At 41.4% G+C, this 25,326-nt stretch overlaps 1 protein-coding gene and 2 pseudogenes across 4 annotated transcripts in view; 2 read left to right on the forward strand and 1 right to left on the reverse strand.

Annotated features, from left to right (window-relative positions):
• FERMT2 (FERM domain containing kindlin 2) overlaps positions 1 to 25,326 on the forward strand; it is a 93,574-nt gene that overhangs the window by 60,712 nt on the left and 7,536 nt on the right. For 2 of the 4 annotated variants that reach the window (XM_045287737.1, XM_045287738.1), the window contains exons 3-10: positions 6,091 to 6,225; positions 10,056 to 10,088; positions 10,430 to 10,655; positions 10,750 to 10,852; positions 13,586 to 13,693; positions 16,691 to 16,825; positions 17,669 to 17,718; positions 19,116 to 19,240. In XM_045287737.1, coding sequence (XP_045143672.1) covers positions 6,091 to 6,225; positions 10,056 to 10,088; positions 10,430 to 10,655; positions 10,750 to 10,852; positions 13,586 to 13,693; positions 16,691 to 16,825; positions 17,669 to 17,718; positions 19,116 to 19,240 — 915 coding nt within the window. The remainder of the gene's footprint in view (positions 1 to 6,090; positions 6,226 to 10,055; positions 10,089 to 10,429; positions 10,656 to 10,749; positions 10,853 to 13,585; positions 13,694 to 16,690; positions 16,826 to 17,668; positions 17,719 to 19,115; positions 19,241 to 25,326) is intronic. The other 2 variants (XM_004698592.2, XM_004698593.2) reach the window with 1 other exon arrangement.
• Positions 1,494 to 2,951, forward strand: LOC101652038 (annotated as a pseudogene).
• Positions 24,299 to 24,683, reverse strand: LOC115868715 (annotated as a pseudogene).

Below are 25,326 nucleotides of genomic sequence, written 5' to 3' on the forward strand. Positions count from 1 at the left end.
GCTTGTATATATGCCCTTTGCCTCCTACTTCTTTGCTCTATTTATTTACGCTTTCCTCCTGTCCCAATACCATGATCAGTCCATTCTGGCTTCAGTAGTTCCTCATGGTTGCCTTGACCGTGGTCACTCCCTACCAGTCCTCCCGTCCCCTCCCTACCGTTGGTTTTGAACCATTTGTTGTTCCCTATCCCTCCCTTCCTCTACCTCCCTTTATTTTCAGATGTAGTTCATTTTTATGTTCTGCCATACTTTCTCCCTTAAACAATTTTATTAGGACATAATCCAGACATACTATGCAATAGTTCAGTCATAACAAGAAGTGTTGTACAATAGCTACATCAGTTTCAAAACATGTTCTTCTTTCTTGTACTCCTTGATATTAGCTCCCTCTTGATATTACCTCTCTCCCTGCTGTACACAGATGCTGTTCTTTGATAGCCAGGCACCATTTAGTTCAGTTTCTTCACCATACTTTGCTGTAGCAAATGTTACATCTTCCATACTTTTTTAAAGGAGCCCTCAGGTTACGAGTTGAGCTACTAACAGCAGTTTGAACCCACCAGGCACCAGGGAGAAAGGCTAGACAGATTTTCTACTCCATAAAGATTTACTGCGTTGGACACCCACAGGGTTTTATAAGGTTGCTGTGAGTTGGAGTCAATTTGATTGCAGCAGTGAGTTTGGTTTTTTGAGTTTAATACTGAAATATTTCACTGTGCTTCTCAACCTTCCTCATGTTGTGGTGACCCCCAACCATAAAATTATTTTTGTTACTACTTCATAACTAACCTTGCTACTGTTATGAATCATATTGTAAATATCTGATATGCAGGATGTGTTTTCATTGTTACAAATTGAACATAATTAAAGCATAGTGATTCATCACAAAAACTATGTAATTCTATATTGTGAAATATTTATTTCTAATTACAAATAAATGAAATTTTGTCTTGAAGCATGGGTAACAGTCTTCAGGCCAGGTACTCGTGTGTGGGCGTATCTGCATGTGGGCCGACCTCCCTGGGGACAGATAGAGGGGCGGTGTCGCCGTTCCTAAGACCATCAGACCATCGGAAATGTGTTTTCCGATGGTCTGAGGCGACTCCTGTGAAAGGGTCGTTGGACCCCCCCCCAAAGGGGTCACGACCCATAGGCTGAGAACCGCCACTTTGGGGGGGTGAATGGGTGAAGAGAGATCACCAGCTCCATTCTGGTGGAGTCGGGGCTGAGGCAGTAGATACTTTTCACAGGGTTTTCTCATGGTTTACTAGTCTCTCAAGTGCAGCTCTGTGACATTTAACACTGAAGTGACACCGAGAACAGACTGTGGAACTAATTAATAATGAATTCACTTAGCAGATTAAATAATATAGTCTAGGGAATAATTCAGTTCTATTAATTATATATATGACTCAAAAATTTGTTGTTGTTTTTTTCTTTCCTGGTTTCTCAATCTACATAATTATAATAGTGCTTTGGTGTCAAATCCTTCAAGTTACTTACTGTTGTTGATAAATAAGTTAACTTCACTTTTTTGCAGCGGGTTTGCCGCCAGAATATAGGTGTCAGTAAAAACCGTCACAAAAACTAAGCCAAAATGGGAACAAAGACCCATATCAACGTCATCAGCATTGGACACGTCAGTGCTGGCAAGTCCACCACAACTGGCCACCTGATCTACAAATGGGGTGTGGTCGACAAAAGAGCCATCGGAAAATTCGAGAAGGAAGCTCTGAGATGGGGAAGGCTCCTTCAGGTCTGCCTGGGTCTTGGAATCGCTGAAAGTTGCGTGAGCCTGGCTTCCCCATTGCTGTCTCCCTGTGAAAACTTGAGACCAGCAAGTACTATGTGACTATCATGGATGCCCGGACACAGAGACTTTGTTAAAAACATGATCACAGGGACATCACAGATTGATTGTGTTGTCCTCATGGTTGCGGCTGGGGTGTGTGAGTTTGAAGCTGGTCTCTCCAAGAATGGGCAGACCCGTGAGCATGCCCTTCTGGCTTACACACTGGGTGTGAAACAGCTCGTTGTTGGTGCTAACAAAATGGATTCCACAGAGCCACCCTAGAGCCACGAGATAGGAGGAAATTGACAAGTAGTCAGCACCTGCATTAAGAAAATTGGCTACAACCCTGACACAGTAGCATTTGTGCCAATTTCTGGTTGGCATGGTGACAACATGCTGGAACCAAGTGCTAATATGCCTTGGTTCAAGGGGTGGAAGGTTACCCATTAAGAATGCCAATGCCAGGGGAACTACACTGCTTGAAGCTCTGGATTGCATCCTGCCACCAACCCACCCAACTGACAAGCCCCTGCGCCTGCCTCTCCAGGACCTCTACAAGATAGGTGGTCTCGGCACAGTCCCTGTGAGCAGAGTGGAACTGGGGTTCTGAAACCTGGTATGGTGGTCACCTTTGCTCCGGTCAACGTTACCACTGAAGTGAAGTCTGTTGAAATGCACCATGAAGCTTTGAGTGACGCTCTGCCTGGGGACGATGTAGGCTTCCATGTCAAGAACGTCTCTGTCAAAGGTGTTCGCCGTGGCGATGTGGCTGGTGACAGCAAAAATGACCCACCAATGGAAGCAGCTGGCTTCACTGCTTGGGTGATCATCCTGAACCGTCCAGGCCAGACCTGTGCTGGATTGTCATGCTGCCCGTATTGCTTGCAAGTTTGCTGAGCTGAAAGAGAAGAGTGATCACTGTTCTGGCAAGAAGCTGGAAGATGGCCCCAAATTCTTGCAGTCTGGTGATGCTTCCGTTGTTGACCTGGTACCTGACAAGCCCATGTGTGTGGAGAGCTTCTCTGGCTATACTCCTACGGGTCGTTTTGCTGTCTGAGACATGAGACAAACAGTTGCTGTGGGTGGTGTCATCAAGGCGGTGGACAAAAAGGGTGCTGGAGCTGGCAAGGTCACCAAGTCTGCCCAGAAGGCTAAATGAATATTACTCATCACACCTGCCACTCTTAAGCAGGGGTGGAAGAACAGTCTCAGACCCACTTGTCTCTAGTGGCCATCAGAGCTGGACAGTAAAAGACGGGTTGATGACGACAATGTATCGTAAAACTTTCAGAAGGAAAAGAATGTGGGCCATCTGTTTCTTTTTGGGGGGTGGCAGTTTTAAGTTACTAGTTTTTAAAATCAGTACTTTATAAATGAAAAACAACTTGACCAAAAATCTGTCACAGAATTTTGAGACCCATGAAAACAAAGTTTAATGAGAAAATAAATAAGTTAGTGTCTTTATTCTTTCATATACAAGAATGGTTAAATTATTTTTGTATGGTGTATATTATTCAGTTACTAAAGTGATCACTTATTTCCATAGTTATATTTTACTTTATAAAAACAGACTTTAGAAAGACTGTGCTAATTTTTCAATTTCTACCATGATAATGTATTTTTTTATTAAAAAAAATTACTACCCAAAACTTACATTTTAACACTTGTGTTATGCCTGGTTACTAATCTGCAGATAGGCTGAATAAGTAGCCCTAAGTTTAACCCAGCTAGCTAGTAGTGGAGCTGGGACTTGAATCCAGATGGCTGTCTTCTCCACTTCCTTTAATTAAACCACATCAGCTCCCAGCACTAAATGAGGGTTGACCCTAGTTTCAGGCCCCTACAGTTATTTTAACTTTAAGTTACATCACTGACTTGAGTCTAGTAGTTAGTGTGGACTTTTGAAGGCACAAATTGCCACAAGTCAAATTTTGTTCTAGTCATTTAGCAGTGATTTGCATTTTGTTCATACTGTGATAAACAGTGTAGTGCTGTCAGCATGGTGGTGTGCACACGGTTTCTGCGCCTTTTCCTTGAACCTCTTTCCCTCCATGCTGTTGTTTAATCAACTTTACTGTGATGTAATTTATGATTCTTAAGTTGTACCCTCTTAAAGTGCAGTTTGGTAAGTTCTAACAAGTGTTTAAACCTGTGAAAATAACTTCAACCGGGATATTAAATATTTACTTTCATCACCCTTTGAACAATAACCATTGGCCTGCTTTTTTGTCTCTATAGGTGGAACATTTTCTGTAATTTTATATGCATGGTTCGTAGTATATACTCTTAGGGCTTCTTTTAGTGTAATAATTATGAGATTCAGCCTATTACTGCATGTATCAGTAATTTGTTTCTTTTTACTGATGAATGGTATTCTGTTCCACCATCTAACTATCAGTCTTGTCATATTATGGTGGCTTGTGTGTTTCTGTGATGCTGGAAACTGCCTGCAGAGCTACCCAGGTTTCAACAGAGCTCTCAGACTTAAGACACCAGAATAATGGTTTTATCATTGCTTGTGTTAAATGGATCTTGAGAAAGCACAGACTCTCAGAAAGATAGTTACTTTCGTTTTGTTGACCATACAAAGGTATTTGACTATGGACATTAAGAATGAGAATTCCAGAACACTTACTGCTTGTGCTCATGAGGAACCTCCTTGCCTGTATGAAGATTAAGAGGGAGTTGTTCAAACAGCAAGAAGGATACTTTGTGGCTTAAATCAGGAAAAGTGTGTGTCACTTATTCAGTTTGCATGCTGAGCTAATAATGCAAGATACTGAATTATAGGAAGAAATAGTTGGCATCAGTACTGGAGGAAGACTCATTCACAAACTGAGATATTCAGAAAACATAACCTTGCCTACTGAAAGCCAGGAGGACTTGAAGCACTTCATCATGAATATCAAAGAGTACAAGCTTCATTATGGATTCCAAACCCAACACAAAACAAGAGTGCTCACAACTGGAGCAGTCGGCAACATTATGATAAATGGGGGAAGATTGAAGTCAACAAGGTTTTATTTTACTTGGATCCACAATCACCCATGGAAGCAACAACAAAGAAATCCATTGCATTGCTGCCCACTGACCCAAGCCATGGTCTTTATTCTCCTCGTGTGCGTGAGAAAGCTACACGGTGAATGAGAAAGACCTCAGGGGAATTGATCCATCTGCGTTTCAGCACTGAAAAGAACATTGACTCTCATGAATTGCCAGAAGAATGAACTAACCTGTCTTGGGAAAACCATAGAAGGGAAAGTTTCCTTAGAAGGGAACATGGTGAAACTGAGGTCTCATGCAATGTGAACGTGTTCTCAGGAGGAACCAGCCCCTGAAGAAGCACCATGCTTGGTGGGCGGTCCGTGAGAAAGAAGGGCCCTCACTGAGATGGGTTTCCACCAGCAGCAAGAATGAGCTCAAACACAGCGCGGATTGTGAGCATAAGGCTGAATGAGCAGTGTTCAGTCTCTTGTCTAGAGTTTCAGTAGTATCGAATGAAACAAGCAGCAGTAGCCTGGTGATCTAATTCTAAAAACATAGCCAATAAATACATTGGGGATCACAGCAAGATAATGGTTTAATGCGAGAAGATAGCATAGGACCAGACAGTGTTTTGTTCTGTTATACCCATGTTTGTTAACCAGTTGTTACCATGACTTGGTATTGATGGCAACTAACAACAGTGTTCCATTGTATGACCAGTGTTCCGTTGCTATGAAGATTTAACATTTTGGGGGGAAAAGAAAATATAACATTTTATTTATATATTTGGGTTGTTTGTGGTGTTGGCTTTTCTAGTAAAAGGATTATAAACATCTTATAAATACTTAGTAATAAATATCTGGTTAATATGGTAGATATATGTTTAACTTTTTAAGAAACTGTGCAGCTTGGGTTTGGGTCTTTTTGTTTGTTTCTTTATTGCCACTTTACACTCCTACCAGCTGGAGATGAGAGCATTTGTTCTCCATGTCTTTGCAAATACTTGGTATTATCGTCTTTTGAATTTCAATCACTCTGGTCTCATGTAAAACTATTATTTTTCGTGTGTGTGTGTGTGTGTGTGTGTGTGTGTGTGTGTGTAAAACTATACATAAACTAGAGTAGTTTAATAGATTTCTTTCCCTTGTACCAGCCATTGTCGTTTTATGGCATCAGTGTCTTATAAAAAAAACCTAAGGATAAACCCAAGGAAATTCTAGATTATCTTGAAGTAGACTGTTAGATTTACCAAGTATATAAAGTGTTTACTTTTCCTATGTTCTAATAAAGTAAGCTTTTAAAAATCTTACCAGATATCAGACATCCAGAAGAGCTCTCTCTCTTGAAAAAACCCAGAGATCCAACAAAGAAAAAAAAGAAAAAGCTCGATGACCAGTCTGAAGATGAGGCACTTGAATTAGAGGGCCCCCTTATCACTCCTGGATCAGGTAAGGCTTTGACGAAGTGAAGCGCCCGCCCCGCCCGGGTCTTCTTTATAGTTAGTAAACAGATGGCCGGCTGTCATTAACACCCACCAGGGGTCATTTCCGGGCGCTAACCCACTGCCCTTGAGGCGGTCTGACTCAGAGTCTCTGTAGGAAAGAGGATGGTTCCTAGGACTAAATCTTTATAGGGGCTCTGGGTGCTGCGTAATTTTTTTGTTTTAGAACCTATGCGATGATTCATAAACTAATTTAATCCATGATACTGGTTCACAGCGACAACTCCCCACTCTGCATTTCCTGCATTTCCTCCCTGAATTCCCCTTTCTGGTCATCCAGTTTTTGCCCTCTACTCTTATAGCCCACACAGGTTCCACAAATAAGTCTGATCTTTGTTGTGGTGGTGAAGTTTCTTGTACATTCTTCTCCACTCTGTCCAGGACCACCTAATGTGTGATCCCTGTCAGAACAGTTTGTAGTGGTAACGTAACCAGGGACCCACCTAGTTCTTTTGGTCTCAGGGTTGTGAGACTTTAGTTCCTATGTCTTGTTTTCTCTTTATTGGTCTCTGGTATCTCCTCTTCAGAGCAAAAAAAGTAGTTATATCTTGGATGGCCACTATCAAGTTTTTAAGACCCTAGTCCCTACTTAGGAATATCTTCTGCCAAACTTGTATATGCCATCCTATACCTATGTATCTACTTGTAGATTATGGCTTATTACTGATGGTGCCTTTTACACATGCCCCATATCTTCCTTTGCCTTGATCATGTTGTAACTTTTCTTCCCTAATACATGTCTATTACCTAATTAGTGATTTTTCCCTCCTCCATTCCATCCCCAGTAACCATTAGATATTTCTTGACTTATGTCCTCTAGCTTCATCTGTTGTGAGACATTCGCAGGTGTTTAGATGGCTGTGTAGTGTTCCATTACATGTGTGCACCATCGTTTGGACACCTAGGCTGCGTCCTTCGTTCTTCTTCTGTGAGTAGTGTTAGAATGAACATGGTGTATATAAGGATTCAAAAAGTTCTATTATCTTTTAATTCCATAAAATTTGAAGCTGTCTCATAGGACGATTTGTGTTACCCACTCGTTTTCTTAGAACATACACTCGGGAATGGAGTTGCTGAATTGTATGGTGTTTCTATGTCTGGCTTTTTAAGGCAGCACCACACCATTTATCACAGGGGTTATACCATTCTGCTGCCCTGGTATTGTAGAAGAGTTCCACTCTCCGCAAGACCTCTATGGTCTTTTTGTTCTGTTTTTATCAGTGCCATTATTACCAAAGTGGAATGTATCTCATTGTGGTTTTGATTTGCCTCTAAGGGGCCCCGTTGGTACTGTGGGGGGTTGGGGGGGATGGGCAAGCGTTGGACTTCTAAGAACAAAGTGTCAGTGGTTCAAACCTATCAGAAACTGCAGCAGACACGATGTAGTATAGGATAGCTATGAGTCAAAATCAACTCAGTGGATCTTAAGTTTAATGGCTTATGATCAGAACAGTACATGTCCTTTGTCCATTTTTAAATCGGATCATTTGTCTTTATTGAAGTGTTGACTTTTCTATAAATTTTACACATTAGGCCTTGCTGGATATGTTATAATAAAAAATTATTCCCAGTCTATAGCCTGAGAATTTTTTATTATAACAGTTTTATTATAGACTTATGCTTTGGTGAAGTTTGTCTGTTTTAACCACAGGGCTGACTGACTTTTAGGAGATCCTATTTTATCTTCTGCTGTTTGGTATTCTATCTATGCCATGTATTAGCACCACTAGTGTGGCCCCTATTTGTTAATCTTTAAGGTTTTAGATCTTTGATCCATTTTTAGTTAGTACTGTGTACAGTACAGTATAAAATATGGATCTTATTTTTCTACAAATGTATATACATCATTGGCAGCACCATTTATCTTTTACTTTTTTAATTAATTTTGGCCTTTAGTAGGAAATCAGCTGTTTTCCAGTAGATGGATTTACTTCTGGGTTTTCAATTCTGTCTCATGTGTCTGTTGTTGAACTAGTACCATACATTGTATTTGTAGATCAGTTGACATTTTTATTTTTACAAAGTTGAGTCTTCCTATCCTTGACCTTGTTATATATTTCCATTGATATAGGTCTTGATTTTTTGTGTGTAGATTTTTCTGTGCAAGTCTTTTATGCCCTGTTATTTTCTCTTTAGGGCTTGCCACAATATATTCGTTTCCTGACTTCTTTTCAGAGTTCTCATTGTTCGTGTAGAGGAATCCAACTGATTTTTGTATGTTGATCTTATATCCTGCCACTTTGCTGAAAGAAGCAACTCCTAATTTGTCCCTTTTAGATCTCTGGGTTATCTTTGCCTGTAGCCCAGAAATCTTTTTTATTATTGTCTACATTCTACTTCATCTTACCCCTACTTTAGTTGTTTGCCCAATTTAAAACAAATCTGAACAGAAATCAGTAAACTATTCTACCAGGATTATCAGTGAACTAAGATTTGAAATACATTTGAAATTCACATACTTGCTGACCCAGCAAATACTGCTAGAATTGGGAAATTAGTGCAAAAAATGTTTATTGACACATTTTAATAGTAACAAATGCTAAACAAATAATTGTTTTAGAAACTTTATCTTTGAAATAAACAATTAGAAAATGCTGCATTATAGAAGTTAATGATTTCCTACACCTTATTTACATGTATACGCTATTTAATCCAGAATCTTTGCCCAGCTAATCTAACATGTTTTCAGCCCCTTTAGTAACTTTGTTTATTCAAATAACCTTTTCCCAAAGGAGTCATACAAATGTAATATGCTTGTTTAAAAGAACAAACCTGAAACTAGGCTGATATTTTTCAAAGTCTTAAAATATTTCAGTATTTTGATTTCTTAATATCAAACAAGGAGAGTTCACAATTCTTTGTTGCTTATTTACCAGTGCTTTCATTCTACAAGTTATTGTAGTGACCCTGGTGAAAGAACGCATGCCAGAGGCATCAAAGCAGATGCTGTATGGTCAGCTAGAGGTCATTACCTTCTCGTCTAGGCTTAGGCTGTGACAGCTACTCAGCTCTCTAAGGTTGATTACCCTGTCCCACAGATCGTTGTTTCTGTTACTGCATTGGGAGGGAAAGAAGCCGTTCTTAATTTAAGCATGCTTCGCGATTGGGTAAGGGAGGGAATAAGTTCTATTTATGCATATGTAATTATGACTAAAGGACGAAATATAGTCAACACTGCTAAGGGAGGTACCTTTGCATAATTTTTCACTTTTTAAAAACTCTCTGAATTAATCTCATTTAGTTGTAATTAAATGAAGGTGACTGTGCCATCAGTTAAATAATTCAGCAAAATTTTGCGTAATTTGTCTAGCACTAATTCTGAGGATTCTGAAAGTAAGAATATCCTTGTATTGGGGGTTTAATTATAAAGTATATCTTTGTTAACCTCGTTCTAGCACAAATTTTATCTACCATTTATCTTATTACTTAACTTATAAATCTTTTGATACCAAGTTGGCTGCACACTGAGAAAGCCAGGCAGTTCTCTTCGTTCATGGCAGTATTCAGGCTCACGGAGTTGTCTTACGCAGTTTGTGGATGAAAAGAGTGGGAAACATTGGTTACCAGAGACCAGAGCACAGCATGGTTCTTGTGGATTAGACAAAAGTAGCTCATGAGATTGTTTACCTTAAATTCACTTCATGTACTTCAGTTTATGATTCACAGTTAGGAAGCATCTTTTTTCTTTTTCCCATACTTCTTTTCATTTTCCTCCTGTTGTTTCTGTCCTCTATTGTTGCCTCTCCTTTACCTTCTGAATTCCTTTCTTTCCTATAGGCACTGATGTTCTTTACATTGGCCCTCTGAAAGGTGAGCCTTGCCACAATTAAAGCCAAAAACGTGTTTGTCTGTCTGCTTCTGTATCTTTAATTTACCTTCTAATGCTCTTGAACTGATTTTGCCCCCACCCCTGAATTTGTACCAACTTAGTTATTTTCTAATTTATATTCTATTTATTACATGTGCTAGGGCTATCTAAGTAGAATTGAAGTTAATTTCACATATTTTTAAGACAGATAAAATAATGTACTAAGCTTTCTTTACAGACTGAAGCTTATGCTTCACAGTGAGCTTTCTATCATTAGAGCATTTCCATTGAAAACAGATTCTGTACTTCATACTTACTACCTGTTTTTCATGTTACTTATTAGGAAGTATCTATTCAAGCCCAGGACTCTATAGTAAAACAATGACCCCCACTTACGATGCTCACGATGGAAGCCCCTTGTCACCAACTTCTGCTTGGTTTGGTGACAGCGCTTTGTCCGAAGGCAATCCTGGTATACTTGCTGTCAGTCAGCCAATCACATCGCCAGAAATCTTGGCCAAGATGTTCAAGCCTCAAGCTCTTCTTGATAAAGCAAAAATCAACCAAGGGTAAGTGTTAAAAAAAAGTAGGCATGTTTGAAGAACTTACATGACTAGAAAGATTTTGTTAACTATCTTGCACTGCTTTTCTTTGTCTGACCAGGTGGCTTGATTCGTCAAGATCTCTCATGGAACAAGATGTGAAGGAAAATGAGGCCTTGCTGCTCCGGTTCAAGTATTACAGCTTTTTTGATTTGAATCCAAAGGTACCGAGGGCTTAGAGGGATTTTCCTTTATTTGGTTTTATTTTTAGAAGTTGGTGGGGTAAAAAATTGCTTTTCTATATCAATATTGAAAAACATTAAAAACACAAAGCTTTAAAGAAAAAGGTATTTGTAATTTGTGTAAGTCCACCCCGAACCCCCGTTTTGGTATCTTAAAGGATTCTAATTTGATAGTACAGAATTACTGTAGCTAAGTTTTGTTTTGCTTTCACATCTTCAAATACACTTTAATAGAAAAATTTCCTGAAACTTCCAGATGTTTTTTATAAACCAAAAGATATTTATTTGAAGTTTTTAAATAATCGTCTTGTAAGGTTTACATTTCTGTGTAATAGGTAAACCTTGTTTAGCATAAGTTTTCCCTGTCAGATGGTTGGCATCCTTGCTTTGCTTTTCGGATAAGATTGGAATTTGCAAGAGACCTGAAACTCCCTCCTCCCACCAAAACAAAACAAACACTTGGCACTGAGAGTTAGATCCTTTTCTTAGTGAGCTTAGATAACTTACCATATTTTATTATGTGAGCACATTTTTGTGCAAGAGTAAAACTTATACTGTAGTACTGTAATTGTCTGATTATTCTACTTTAAGGCAACATCTTACCCTGTTTTAGTAGTGTGACAAAGGCTACTTTTGGAGCAGTTACTTTTTTTTTTTTTTCATTATGCTGGAAATAGACAACAGGGGCATGAGATTTTTATTTCATGTGACTATGTGGTCTATAAGGAGCCCTACCTATGGTGTACTGGGTTAAGTATTGGGCAGCTAACTACAAGGTCAGCAGTTCAAAACCACCAGCAGCACTCCGCAGGAGAAAGACTGGACTTTCTACTCCCGTAAAGTGTTACAATCTTGGAAACCCACAGGGGCAGCAGTTCTAGCCTGACCTGCAGGGTCGCTATGAGTCAGCATCCACTGGATGTTAGTGAGTTTGGCCTGTTCCTCTATTTGGTCCATGGGCCTGGGGAGCTTGATAGAAGAGCCAAGGCCCAGGCCCCATCTCGGGCCTGCTGAACCGGGTCAGCATTTTGACAAGCTGCTCTGGAGATCCATGTGCAGTTGACATGTGAGATGTGATCTGCTGGCTTCCGAGAGACTTCACGCCCATGAGAGAACATTTACCTTCCAAAGTGGACACGGTGGCTAGTGCCAACGAACAAAGGGAGCAGCAGGAAGCTGGGCCAGAGCCCCACAGACCGGGGGCGGCCCTGCTCCATAGGACCCTGCTGAACCCCTGCACACAGCCACTTCCTCAGCCAGGTGGGGAGAGTGAGGCAGGAAGGCTCTTAATTCCCCAGGGCTACACAGCCCCTGGTGCGACACTGGGTTGTGGGGTCTCTGCCTCCACCCTGCCCAGCGGCCCCTCGTACCCAGAGCTCCGGCATCTGCATGATGAGGCTCTTCCTGTAGTCCATGGGGACGCGTTGGGGGCCAGCTCGTAGAACCAGGCATGGAGCTTGAGAATGTCCTTGTTGAAGAAGCTGCTCTGCTTGTTTCCCATGGTGGTCGCGGCGCCGCCTCCCATCCGCGGTGGCCTGAGCCCCGTGCATGGGGTCTGGAGCAGTTACATTTTGGGGGAGTTGTTGAAAATGCTTTCTTAGGATGTTGACAACATATTTAAGACATTACTGTTATCTGCTAATAATTATTTTCCATAGAGAATAAATGTCCATTTTATTTTGGATGTTTAAAATAACTGCTACTTCCAAGATCTGCCACTTTGAATATGCTTCTCCACTGTGAGCATGCTACCTGACATAATTGTTTCACCTTCTGTTTTACATCATTTTATGGTGATGCTTGAAATAATGATATTGTGGAAAAATAAAAGTTCTTCCCTTATTAATATCAAGGGGTTTTATGTTAAAGGGTTTAAAATATAAAGATTATGCCCCCTGGAAACTTCTTTGTTGAGGATATACACAGCAAACGCAATTGAACGGTGTATTTTCTGTGTGTTGTACAGCCACCTCACCGTCCTCTTCAGAGCTCATACTGGTCAATTTGATCTCATGTAGTTCTGTAAAAACAAAAACCACTCAATACAGGCTTAGTTAAGCTACATTTGTGTCGGTTTTAAGATGACTTCAGGAGGTACTTTGGTCTGAAGTTTAGTCGTGCAGGGTTCAACCGTGGTTCCATAAAACCGCATCTATTAGAATATGAAATCCTCCATTTCCTCCCGGAATAGAACCTGTGATCACAAGGCTCTGTTGTGGTAGCCAGCCACTCACTCTTCAGCTCTTCTGGTCTTGTGTCAGATGAAGGGGTTAACTTGTTCGTGGGAGTAATAAGCCACATATTTTCTTCCTCTCTTGATCCATGTGAGTAGAGACCAATCTTAATCTCACTTTGAATTAAAAAAAACTACGATGCGGGTAATAGTTGAGAAAATCTTAGCGAACTCTTATGAGTATTGATGGTATTTAAATTTTTCCTTGGGATTGATTTTTACTGTTTTTTTTCTGGTCAAACTTTATAAGTAATTCAAAATTTGTTTTGTTTTGTTTTTTAATTTTTTTAAATCATTTTATTGGGGGCTCATTCAACTCTTATCACACATCCATTGTGTCGAGCACGTTTGTTTCCATCATTCTGAAAACATTTGTTTTCTACTTGAGCCCTTGGTGTCAGCTCCTTGGTAATTCAGAATTTTTAATGCTAATGATACTGTAATAAAACTCTCTCTCTCTCTCCCCTCCCCTCCCCCTGCAGTATGATGCAATCAGAATCAATCAGCTTTATGAGCAAGGTAAATGGGCTATTCTCCTAGAAGAGATTGAATGCACGGAAGAAGAAATGATGATGTTTGCAGCTTTGCAGGTAGGTGAGAACATTGGCAAATGTGATTTGGGGGCATAGGGATGGTACGGGACTATATTTTTAAATGGTAATCTCAGTAGTTTTTGATACAGTATTTCTATATGGACAAAGGTGGGTTGAGGAGATACTTAGAGCTGTTACTGTTTTCCCTTAGCTTAAACTGTTGTTTTCCCAACTGTGATCCTTATCCACCCCCCACTTCAGAATGACGGCAGTGCTTCTTAAATTTGGACTGTGTATACTTATCACTACTCACCCACTACTGTCGAGTTGATTCCAAATCAAATTGACCCTAAAGGACGGAGAACTGCTCCGTAGATTTCCTAGTAGTGACCCAGCCAGTCAGCAGTTCAGAAACCAGCAGCCACTCTGCTGGAGAACGACAAGACTTTCACCTGCCGCACAGTCTCAGAAACCTACAGGGACAGCTGGATGTTGTCCTAGAGCAGCGGTTCTCAACCCTTTGGGAGTCGAACGACGCTTTCACAGGGCTCGCCGATTCATAACAGTGATGAAGTAGCAACGAAAATAATGTTATGGTTGGGGGACCACCACAGCAGGAGGAACTGTATTAAAGGGTCATGGCATTAGGAAGGTAGAGAACCACTATCTTATAGGGTCATTTAACAGTTGAAATTAACTCAATGGCAGTGAGTTTGAAATCTTAAAGGAAGCTGACCTGGCAGAGCAGCCAGTAAGTTTCAACTGCCGAAAGTCTCTTAGAGAGCGTGAGAACAGCTGGCTGGCTTCTCCTTAGATGGTGAGCAAGAGGCAGCACAGGAAAGGAAATCTTTGTGGACAGATGCATTTGTTTGATCTCTCATTTTTCTAGAGACTGGGTTAAAAAGGGAGTGGGATATTCAATTATTTAATTTTTCTCCGACCGGTGGAATATATATATTGCCCACCAACATTTACAGCCTGGTGTTTTGGGGAGCGCTGCAGTCTTTGATGTGGAGCCCTACCCTACCTCCTGTATAATTGTATGAGTCTAAAGATTCCACCAATCTGCCACCAGACTCATTGAGATGTGTCCCACATAGTTGTAGCAAAACCCTCGCGTCCCCTCTTTCCTTTCAGCATGACTTCCACTACTCAGAGCCCTTGGCAGCGAGTCGAGAGAGGGTTGTTGGGCTGTTACAGTGGTCCCAACACAGTAGCAGCCCTGTACACAACAGAAGGAAATACTGTCTGTTCTCTCACAATTCTCTCCCTGTTTGTGCCCATTTTTGGAGCCACTGCCCTCTATCTTGTGGTTTAAGACTGTTAGGCTCTTTCTTCCCTACCTAGCACAAATACTGGCCCATATCGGGAAAATGTTACATGTAAAATACATACCTTAAAGACCATAGCTTTTATCATATTTTTTTAAATTTTTTAAGCCAACAATGTCTGGCAAATAGTAGGTGCTCAAAAATAATACATTGGAGTTATACATCATCGCGTTTTCACTGAAATATCTGTAGCAACCCCCCTACCAGTGGGCATTTCATTTTAGTGCAGTAGACACACCTCAGTTAATTTAAGGACACCAATGGGAGGACTTTAAGATGACAAATTCCCTGAGGTATATGGTGTCCCTGAGACTGACCTGCAGTCTGTAGTGAGCCTTCCAGTACCAGCAAACTGTTTGAAAGTAAGATGGGAAACTCCTAGTATTTTCTATGTGAGACATAAGTAATCTGGTCAAAACTATCTTCCCTTGAAGCTTCTGGGTCTTCCTATAAAACAAATCTTGGTAAAATAACGATGAGAAGAAAAATAGTTCAAAGTGAAAAGGCTATAAATTAAAAAGTGGATATTTTAGTCATGTTTTAAAAACATTTAGGTCCAAGATATGCACTCAGCGTCTTTTGCATCAGAATCACTTAAGGGACTAAGAATCGCTTAATAAAGACAGGCTGTTGTGTGCACCCTGGATTTACTAAATCAAATACTAGAGGTAAATCTCGGTATCTGATTTTTAACCCACTCATATGATTCTTAATACATTGTTCTCTGAAGCTTGGGGCCACTGCCCACCCCATTCTCCATGACTGTGAATATGGATGTTCTTATCGCTGAGAATTTTATTTTGTCTCGGCTAAAGTACAGCCAACGATTGCTTCTAAATTCAGTCAATCTTAACATGGAGAAGCTTGATAATTATGTGGCTTCCATGATGAAATTGTATTTTGTGTGTTACTTAGTGCATTGAAAGGTACCTAAGTGTGCTGAGTCGTGTAGACCTGTTCTCCACAATTTTCAGTGGCTGAATATTTGGAAGTAGGGTACGGGGCTTTTCTGCCAAAATGAATCTGTGTGGGCTTAGATCTAAATGCTTTAAAATAAAACCGACCTTTCAGTTGGCAGTCAGATGCATTAACTGTTGGCAACATCCAAGGGCTCTACTCAAAAATTTTATCTGTGTGTTTCAATGGGGAAATCAAATCACCTTATCTTTTGATTCTGTTTCTCCACAAACTTGGAAGCCTGTACTGTGTGTGTTCACACATAAAACACCATCTTTATCCATTCTTACTGAAGTGTAACGGTCTCCTTCTAGCCTTGTTTCAGCTTGAACTGAGGCTGAGAGGAAGTGCAATTTCACCTTTCGACGTAATCGTAATAACTTTGAGTAGTTATGTAAGATGATCAAAGCTGACAATTTCTACAAAGACCTTCTGCACATTCTAGTTGCCATTCAGTATTCACTGATAGTAGGTCCTGTTTTAGGTACAGGGAATATGTTGTAATGGAGGCGGGGGTGAGGGAGACAGACAAAACAGTCTAAAATCACTGTTCATGGGAAAGTGTCAGTCTACTCCAATTCTAAGGCTTCTCAGACTAATAATGTCCAAAGACCGTAGGTACTATGGGTGGGTAGTATTAGCCTGATTTAAGTGCTGAACACCTGATTTTCCTATTGTAGTTCATAGGTACTTAGTGTCTTTTCAGATTAGGTAGTGAAAAGCCTTCAGTTAGAGCTTTGTAATAAAGTGGCATTTCTGGTTTCAGTATCATATCAATAAGCTGTCGGCCATGACGTCAGAGAACCACTTGAACCACAGTGACAAAGAAGTTGATGAAGTTGACGCCGCCCTTTCCGACCTGGAGATCACTTTGGAAGGGGGGAAAACATCAACAATTCTGGTAGGGTAATCTTCTTGCCTAATTGGGTTGGTCGTGTCTAAAGATTGTTTGAGTAATTTAGATTCAGTGCATGTCCCTGTGTAAATTAGGTCTCCTAGAGAGGGTGGGGAGAAATTGTTAATGCTTTATTGAAGCTATCAGACATTGTTTATCCAGGAACTTTGCGTAAAGATCCTTGTTTTGACACCCTACACAGAACAGGTTGTAGGAGAGTATGTCTGCCTGGGAAAATTTAACCTCAAGCCATTGTGGAAACCCTAAATGAATTTAGGGGTGTGCATAAATGCTAGATTTGCTTTTAAAGCTTAGGGATATGTTACTGCTAATGAAACACCTAAGTTCAGGGAGATTCAAAGCCAGACCCTGATCCTTTGCTGTCTGATAGGCTGAATTAAGCAACCCTATACGACAGATTAAAACTGCTCAAGAGTTTCCAGGGCTGTAAATCTTTACAGTCTCATCCTTCTCGCGAGGAGTGGCGGGTGGGTTGGACTCACTGGCCTCAGCAGCCCAGTGACTAGCCCACAGGACCTCCACAGCTGGCTATGAGCTCTCAAAGGTGTCGTTTGCAACTAGCCACAGGGTTGACTATATTAGAAGTAACACCACCGTCTTGTAGGTTGCATAAGGTGCTACTTTGGCTTGAGGTGGGTAGTGAAAGGGAGAAATCGCTTTGTTGTGAAACATTGGCCACGCCAGATTTATCAAATTCTTAGTAGTTTTTTGAAGACCATATTTCTGTAATTTGTATTTTCTGTAATCCTATTCAATAAATAAACTAGTTCTGAATATCGGTTACAAAACATTAGAGATACTGAATTTTTAATTTAACACTCTTTCTAGGGTGACATCACTTCCATTCCTGAACTTGCTGACTACATTAAAGTTTTCAAGTAAGTGTAGAAGAGAGTCCAAGTGTTAATGAGTAATAAGCATTATATAGTCTTGATCCCTTTAATGGAATGTAGTTTATCTAGAAAAGATTACTTAATTAATTAGATAAATACTAAAATTAATTTGAAAATAATCTCCCTTTACCAGGTTATAATCACATTACTAATTAGGTTGTTCTATCTGATATTTTTAAGAAAAGATTTATCATAGAGATGCTGAAAATCTAGAAATACAGCAGCATTTAAGATTCCTCGCTGAGCCCTTAAAGTGACAGCACTAAGTAATACATTGTTGCTTCCAGGGGCCTTGTTCAGAACCCCAGATCTAACTTTCTTCATGAGCCATTAAAGTTGGGTTCCAAAATGTATCTAATTTAGACTTTTCAACAAGCCATCCACCCATAGAGTCAGGAGAGCTGGGCATCAGGCAGAGAGGAAGCAGAGGAAACGAGGTGATGGAGCCAACCCTTGCTAGTGGGTAAGGCTGAAAAGCCCTTGTTGAACCATCATTCACTGTAGCCAAATACACAGAAATTAAAACAGGTAATATTGCTGACATCGGAGGTTTCAGATGCTGTTCATCTACCCCTCTTCCTTCTCCCTTATCTGCCTGCACCTTTCCTGATGACTCGCTACTTTCTTTTGCATTAGACCTTAAAGTGGCAAGTTAATGTCACTATTGAAATACCTTTGAAACCAGGGCTTCAAAATGTTTGTGGGAAAATCCTATTTAATTACACTTTCCTACAAACACTATGATACACACATAAACACTGTGTGTGTGGTCAGGGCAATAGGTGCCCCTCCCACTTGCAATCTTGCCATGTACACAGCACACCCACAAGTCTCCAGGTAAGGACAGATGACCCCCTGGTCTGATTCCTATTAGTTGAAAGTATTATGTAGAAAATTCCAGAAGTAAACAGTTTGTAAGTTTTAAATTTCACGTTACTCTGTTTCATGACAGGACATGTGTGTCACACAATAAAATCCACTAAGGAACTTGGAATATACTCCTGTGAGTAGAGGTGTGCACACTACTAGAATGTTGTTCTTTGACACTCGGTCTGCTTACTGGGTGACCATGAAGCCACTTACGACTCATAGCCACTCAGTACAGGGTTTCAAATGGTAAATGTTAGTGGGCGCAGACAGTCTCATCTTTCTCCCTACAAAACAGTTGCTGGGTTTGAACCACCAGCCTTAGGGTTCGCAGCCAGCTAAACTACAGTGCCCCTAGGCCCCGGCAGATCACATATGTGCAATGTTGAATATCAGGCATTGGCCAAGGAGAACTGAATACAGCCCCTGCAAACCTTGGCCTTGGGCTTTTTAAGGCGTACTGATCAATACTTATCTTTTGTGGTACTAAAACCTCTTCATTCTGTTCGACACAGGCCCAAAAAGCTGACCCTGAAAGGTTACAAGCAGTACTGGTGTACTTTTAAAGACACTTCTATTTCTTGTTATAAGAGCAAGGAAGAATCCGGTAGCACACCAGCTCATCAAATGAACCTAAGAGGTAAGGGGAACTCACGGAAGTCTAGTGGTGTGTAACAGACAAAATTGCCATTTTAAGTATAAAATTCTCTGATCCTTGGTAACCACTAACAAATTTTTGTCTGTGCATTTGCCCATTGTAGACATTTACATATTAAATAGGATTATCTAACATTTATCCTTTGTGTCTGACTTGACTTCAGGGCCCCCCACATGTCAAAGCAAGTATCAGAACTCCCTTCAAGGCTGACTGTTCTCTTGTATGCACAGAGCATTTCCTTGTGTGTCTCCTGCCCACCTTTTGACGGTTGTGACTATAACGTCACCGTGAACATCGGTACACGGGTCTCTCTCCTGGTCTGGCTCTCATTTATTTTTGGTCTCTACGTAGGAATGGAAATGCTAGACACAATCTGACTCTACATTTTAACAAGTTCCTGTTAAAATGAAAGTGTTGATTCCGTGTATCTGGAATGGAAATGCAAAGTTTCAGTAAGAGACAGACCGGTTCAAAGCACTCGTTCTATGCTTAACTTTTTTTGCAGAACTGCCATACTATTTTCCACAGTGCCTGCAACATGGTGTGCCTCACCAGCAATGGATGAAAACTTCCCGTTTCTACATGGCCTCACCAACATTTGTTTTTGTTGTGCTTTACCATGTTTCTGATAATAGCAGGGGGCATGGCATGGTGTCATTGTGGTTTTGATTTGAAGGAGCCCTCTTGACGCAGTGAGTTAAACCCGAGGCTGCTCAGTGAGCCGATCCACCAGCCACTCACACGAACAGGGAGTGCCTGCTTCTGGAAAGGCTTCCAGCCCTAGAGAGGACAGGCTTGATTGGGGTTTTTGATCGTGACTAATGGAAGCCGCACTGGTGGTGCAGTGGTTAGTGCTTGGCAGCCTGAAAGCTCAGGACTTACACCCTGTGGGAGAAAGGATTGGCCATCAGAGTTGTTGTGTGCCATCAAGTCGAATCTCGCTCAGAGCGACTCTAGGGTGGGGTAGAATGCTGTCCCATTGGGGTTTGTCTTTCTGCGAGCAGCTGAGCATGTAGCTGTGCTACCACCAGTGCTCTGGTGAAGAGGAGAGCCTAGGTAAACCGGGGGAGACGTCTGCTCTGCCCTCTGGAGTAAACACACTCAGTTACTCACTAAAGAGTTGGTTAGTGAGGCCTACCTACAGCACCTTGAACTGGTCCTCCCTTCTTAAAAATTAGCCACTGAGGGAAGGCTAGGAAGGGCGCCCCTGCTCTGAGATGTCGGGTGTGAACTGGTCTGCAGTCTCGGGGTCATGCAGATAGTGAATGTGCACAGCTACTTACTGGAAGATTGGTGCTTCAAGTCCCCCCACAGATACTGCAGCAGCAAAGCTTGGCAAACTACTTCCTAAAAATCAGCCATTTAATCCCTACAGAACGTGAATGACGGCTCTTCAGAAAGTTTGTGGGGAAATAGCATTCAGAGATAACACAGCTTTCTATGAACTTTTAGAGCCGTATCAGTGTTCATTACAACACTTTTCAAACTTTTCAAAAGTCCATCGCCTGATGAATGGATAGACAAAAGACAAATGTGGAGATAGACTTGGGGGCAGGAAGGACTCACCATAAAGTGATACATGTCCCCATGTGGGTGAAATTGAACATAGTGTTGAGCAAAGTCCGACTCAAAAGGACAAGTGGAAAGGGGCTTCATACTGATGTATTATTATCTCACTTATATCAAACAAGCCAATATATAGGAAACCCATGGCTGATAAGCTTATTCTAATTCCTTTCTGTTCCTTGAACACAGTGCAAGTAGTGCACACGCTTCTGCTAACCTAACAGTTGGTTTGAACTCACTCAGCATCACGAGGGAAGAAGGGCGCGCTGACCTGCTTCCATAAAGACCACAGTGACAAACCCTTGCTGGGAAACGCATTAACCAAAGTGGTTACCAGGAGAGGGACCACCACTGGGCTGGCTGTCAGTCTGTTTTAAGGTGGCGCTGCTGTGATCCTGGCAGAAACTCTGTTGTCACCAGTATTACACATACCAGAGGGGCATCTGTGGCGGACAGATGTAGGCTGCGGACCACTCCTGAAGGGTCGGTCGGTGAACCCTGATGAACAGCAGCAGTGCCATGTCACAGTGCTGGAAGGTGAGCTCTCAGGCAGGGAAAGAACTGCCCCTCAATACAGTCAACCATCGTGACATGGATGGAAGAAAGCCATTAGGACCTTCGTTAGCTAATAAGACAACAAAGATGAAGCGGCTGCAAACCTCCAGAACTTCACGACTACAATACTTTAGCTGCTCTTTAAAATTCTGCCCGTTCTTTGACTTCATTTGCCTTCAAGAGCAAGCTTCAGAGTCTTTGCTCTTTTCGTTCTTGTCTGCTTCCTTCTCGTACGCGGGTCTTTATTTTTATTGACATAACATTCACATACCTCATTCAGCATGCTAATACTCTAAATACATTGAAGAGTTGGACAGTCACCACATTCTTGTCTCATTAGTTCTACGTTTCCTCCCCAACATCTTCTGCCTGCCATATCCCTAAGATTATATTGCTCTAGTTACTTTGTCTACAGATTTACCTATCCTGGATTTCATATAAATAAAATCATACAAAACAAATTAACCCAACAATAAGCAAATCCTAACCTTTCATTGTAGTCCTGCAGAACCTGTATAAGGACCACAGGGGCGCTCTTTAAAGAAAAGGGCGCACTGGCTTTCTATAGAGTGTGTCCTAAGGTGATAGATACCCTTTCACCATCAGGATTGGAGGAAGGCTTGTTAACCTTTGATATGTAGAGGAAATAACCTTGCCTGCTCCTAGCAGGGACTTGAAACACTTATTGATGAAGATTAAGGACTAAAGCAGTCAATATCGATGCAGCCTAACGTAAAGAAAACAAGTCCGCACAACTAAGCCAACAAATAACATCATGATAAAATAAGAAAAGACCAAAGTTGTCAAGTTTTTCATCTTGCTTAGGTCCACAGTCAGTACCCACTGAAGCAGCAGTCATCAACTGACATACTACATTGGATAAACCTGCTGCATTAGATTTCTTCTACAGTCTGCCCGACACTGGCCTTGGTGCTTGCATTCACCTCATAAGCATGTGAAAGCTGGAATCTGGACGCCCCGGGCAGAGTTGATGCATTTGCATTGTGGGCGGTGCTGGCTAAGAACGTTGAAAGTGCTTAGACTGCCAAAAGAACGGACCTGTCTTGGAAGAGGACGGACAGCCGCATGCTTTTTAGAGGCAGTGCTAGTGAGACTTTGCCTTGTGTACTCTGAACATGTCATGCGGAGAGGCTAGTCCTTGGAAACAGACATCATGCTTCGGAAAGTGGACAGGCGGTAAAGGGGGAAGACGCCCAAGAAGAAGTAAGTGGCACAGAACTGGGTATTGTTTCCTTCTGTCATAGACATAGAGGTCGCTCTGAGTCAGAACCACTCAGCAGGAGCTGACGACAATGACAAAGGACTCAGAGGGGAGGCCGAGGACAGGAGGAATTTTTGTTAGGGGCCACCAAGTTTGCTAATTGTGCTAGGATGATTTTCAGTAGGTAACATTAATGGTTGCAAAACATGAAGAATGTAATTAGCATCTCTGAATTCTTCGCTGAAAAATTACTGACTTGGCAAATGTTTTATACGTTTTCATCATAACAGATGTTCACCATAACGAACTGGGATGGGGGTGGGGCCTCCCATTGGGAGAACAGCCCTCTGACATACAAGGGGTTGTCATGAATTGGAGTCAATGCGACAGAAGTGATTTGTTGTTGTTTCAATGAATAATGGTATTGAGCATCTGTCTTTCATGTGCTTATTGCTCATTTGTGTATCTACTTTGGTAAAATGTTTATTCAAACCCTTTTCCCTTATTTTTCCATCTCTGTTAACTTTACTCATGAAACTTTTGACAGTAAGTCATATATTTGTAAAGACGAGCGTTGTCAATTTTCTGCAGCGGCAACACTGAGATAAAAGAAAATGGAATACTTACGTATCTATGCATTGAATTCATTTGCCATAAATAATTGAAGTTACTCCGGACAGTTAATTAAATTGCTACATATATATTTTAAAGATCACAGTGGTGACAGAAGTGGTTCGCTCATGTTGTCATAAAGCCAGCTTATGAGGACAGGCACGAGCGCTAAAAGGACTCACTTTTAACACGGACCAGGCGGGCAAACACGCCTGGCTTACTCAGAGCCCAGTCCTCCCATGGTTCCAGAGGGGCCCTTGGCAGATCTTGCCTTGTTGAATGATTATTCATTAAACAATCGAAGAGACAGACATTATTTAACTTACAAAGCTTACCCAAAGCAAAACAGGCACAAACATAGGTAAATACCATGGGCAAAATTATGGTGCTTGGAAAGTTCAAAAGTCAAAATGTACTTCTGGTAAGCTTTTCCTACTCCTACTAAGCATATTTAAGTGCTGAAAGGCCACAAATCTTAGCAGATGTCTTTTTGTCCTTCAGTGAGACCAGTGACAAGGTGCTTCCCTGCCTCGTATGTCAGACTTTCCAGCAGTCACCTCAGAGACCAGCAGGGCTGCCCAGCCGTCGTGCTATGATTCTCACTGCCCTTACACATGAGCTGCTCCAACCACAGGCGTTTTCATCCATGTTACTCATCGACTAGCCCTTACACTGTTCGCCTATGCCCTGGGGAGCTATGGCAGACCTCTTTTAAGCCACTATGTTAAACTTACATTGATTCTGTTTAAAATTTAATTATTTTCATAAGACATCTATACTTAAAATTCTCTGGCCTAATCAATGGAAGAAAAGACCAATTCTGATTAACAGAATAAATTTTTCGTTTTTCCTCTTATTGCTGCTTAGGTAATCATGTAGGCACTTGAAACTAAAAAGATATAGCCCTTTTCTATAAAACATTTCAGCAGAATTCCTGAAGCTCTGGTAAGAGTGCCAAGTGCCTTTGACTGTATGTTGCTAAGCTTGAACAGAGGCTAAATGGTTTGGTGGGAATCATTTTGCAGTGAGGGGAAGGACAGAGTCAATATTTTCTCAGTAGCTTTTTATGGCAGAGGGTCAAGTTTTTAAAAGGGGGAAAATTTGGCTAGGTCCTTCTCCATCTCAGCATATTGGTCTTTAAGTCCCCCCCAATCACTTTTCTGTGTTCTTCACCCATGTCTGCCTTTTTCTTACATTGTTCTCTCAGGAAATCCTTCCATTAGGCTCCACACTGCTTTTCACTGGCTGGTATATGCTTATTATGAATTTCAAATTCTTTCACAGAATAATAGGTTTCACACCTTGGGTAACTGGTCTGTGATCTAAGAGTCTTGAATTAATTTCGCCGAGATCCTTGATAATGAGGTGCTCTGGCGAGCCTGTGATCCCCAACAAATCCCTCTTCTTGACACTGCCACTCAGTGTGGCCTCTCAATCCACGGGGTATCCCTCCATTCCCCCGCCACTCATCCCGGCCCACTCCGCCCACTGCAGCTGCACTGCGAGCACCCTTTGCCCATTTTTTAATATGGAGTTTATTTTTGTATACTTTGGGAGTTAAACTTTTATCAGATAACAATTTGAAAATATTTTTTCCCATCTCATCAATTCTTATGAAGCCCCTTTTCCTTTTAAAGACCAATGGAGATTTGAGTGCGGAAGCCGAGTGTAGTCATTGAGATGTATGTCAGAAACAAGACAGCCTAGTGATGAACCACCAAGAAAGGAGAATGAGGGCTGTAGAGAGGATCACTGCAGCGGAGCATGATTCCCGAGTAGGTGGCTAGACTCAGACTGCTGGGGCAGGATGCTAACCTTAGGAAGAGAGATGCTGCTCCGCTGTGGAAAGAAAGGCAGCTTGGTTTTAACTGGAGGCAGGACGCTGTGGGATGTGAGAGGAGAGGTCCCGAGAGTGAGTCTTGAGATGGTTTGAAATAGACATTCCAGAGAATGTTTATGCTACTCAAGCCCTCCCTCAACGCAAGAACACTGTGTTCTAATAACCCGGCATTCTGCGATGCTCACCTTCCGAACACGATCATTGAAGACAAATTAGGTGCATAAGCAATGTGGTGAAGAAAGCTAATGGTGCCTGGCTTTTGAAAGATATAGC

The sequence above is a fragment of the Echinops telfairi genome, unplaced genomic scaffold (assembly GCF_000313985.2).
Source record: "Echinops telfairi isolate 266 unplaced genomic scaffold, ASM31398v2 ScPeMD7_18;HRSCAF=68, whole genome shotgun sequence".
Classification (NCBI taxonomy): Eukaryota; Metazoa; Chordata; class Mammalia; order Afrosoricida; family Tenrecidae; genus Echinops; species Echinops telfairi.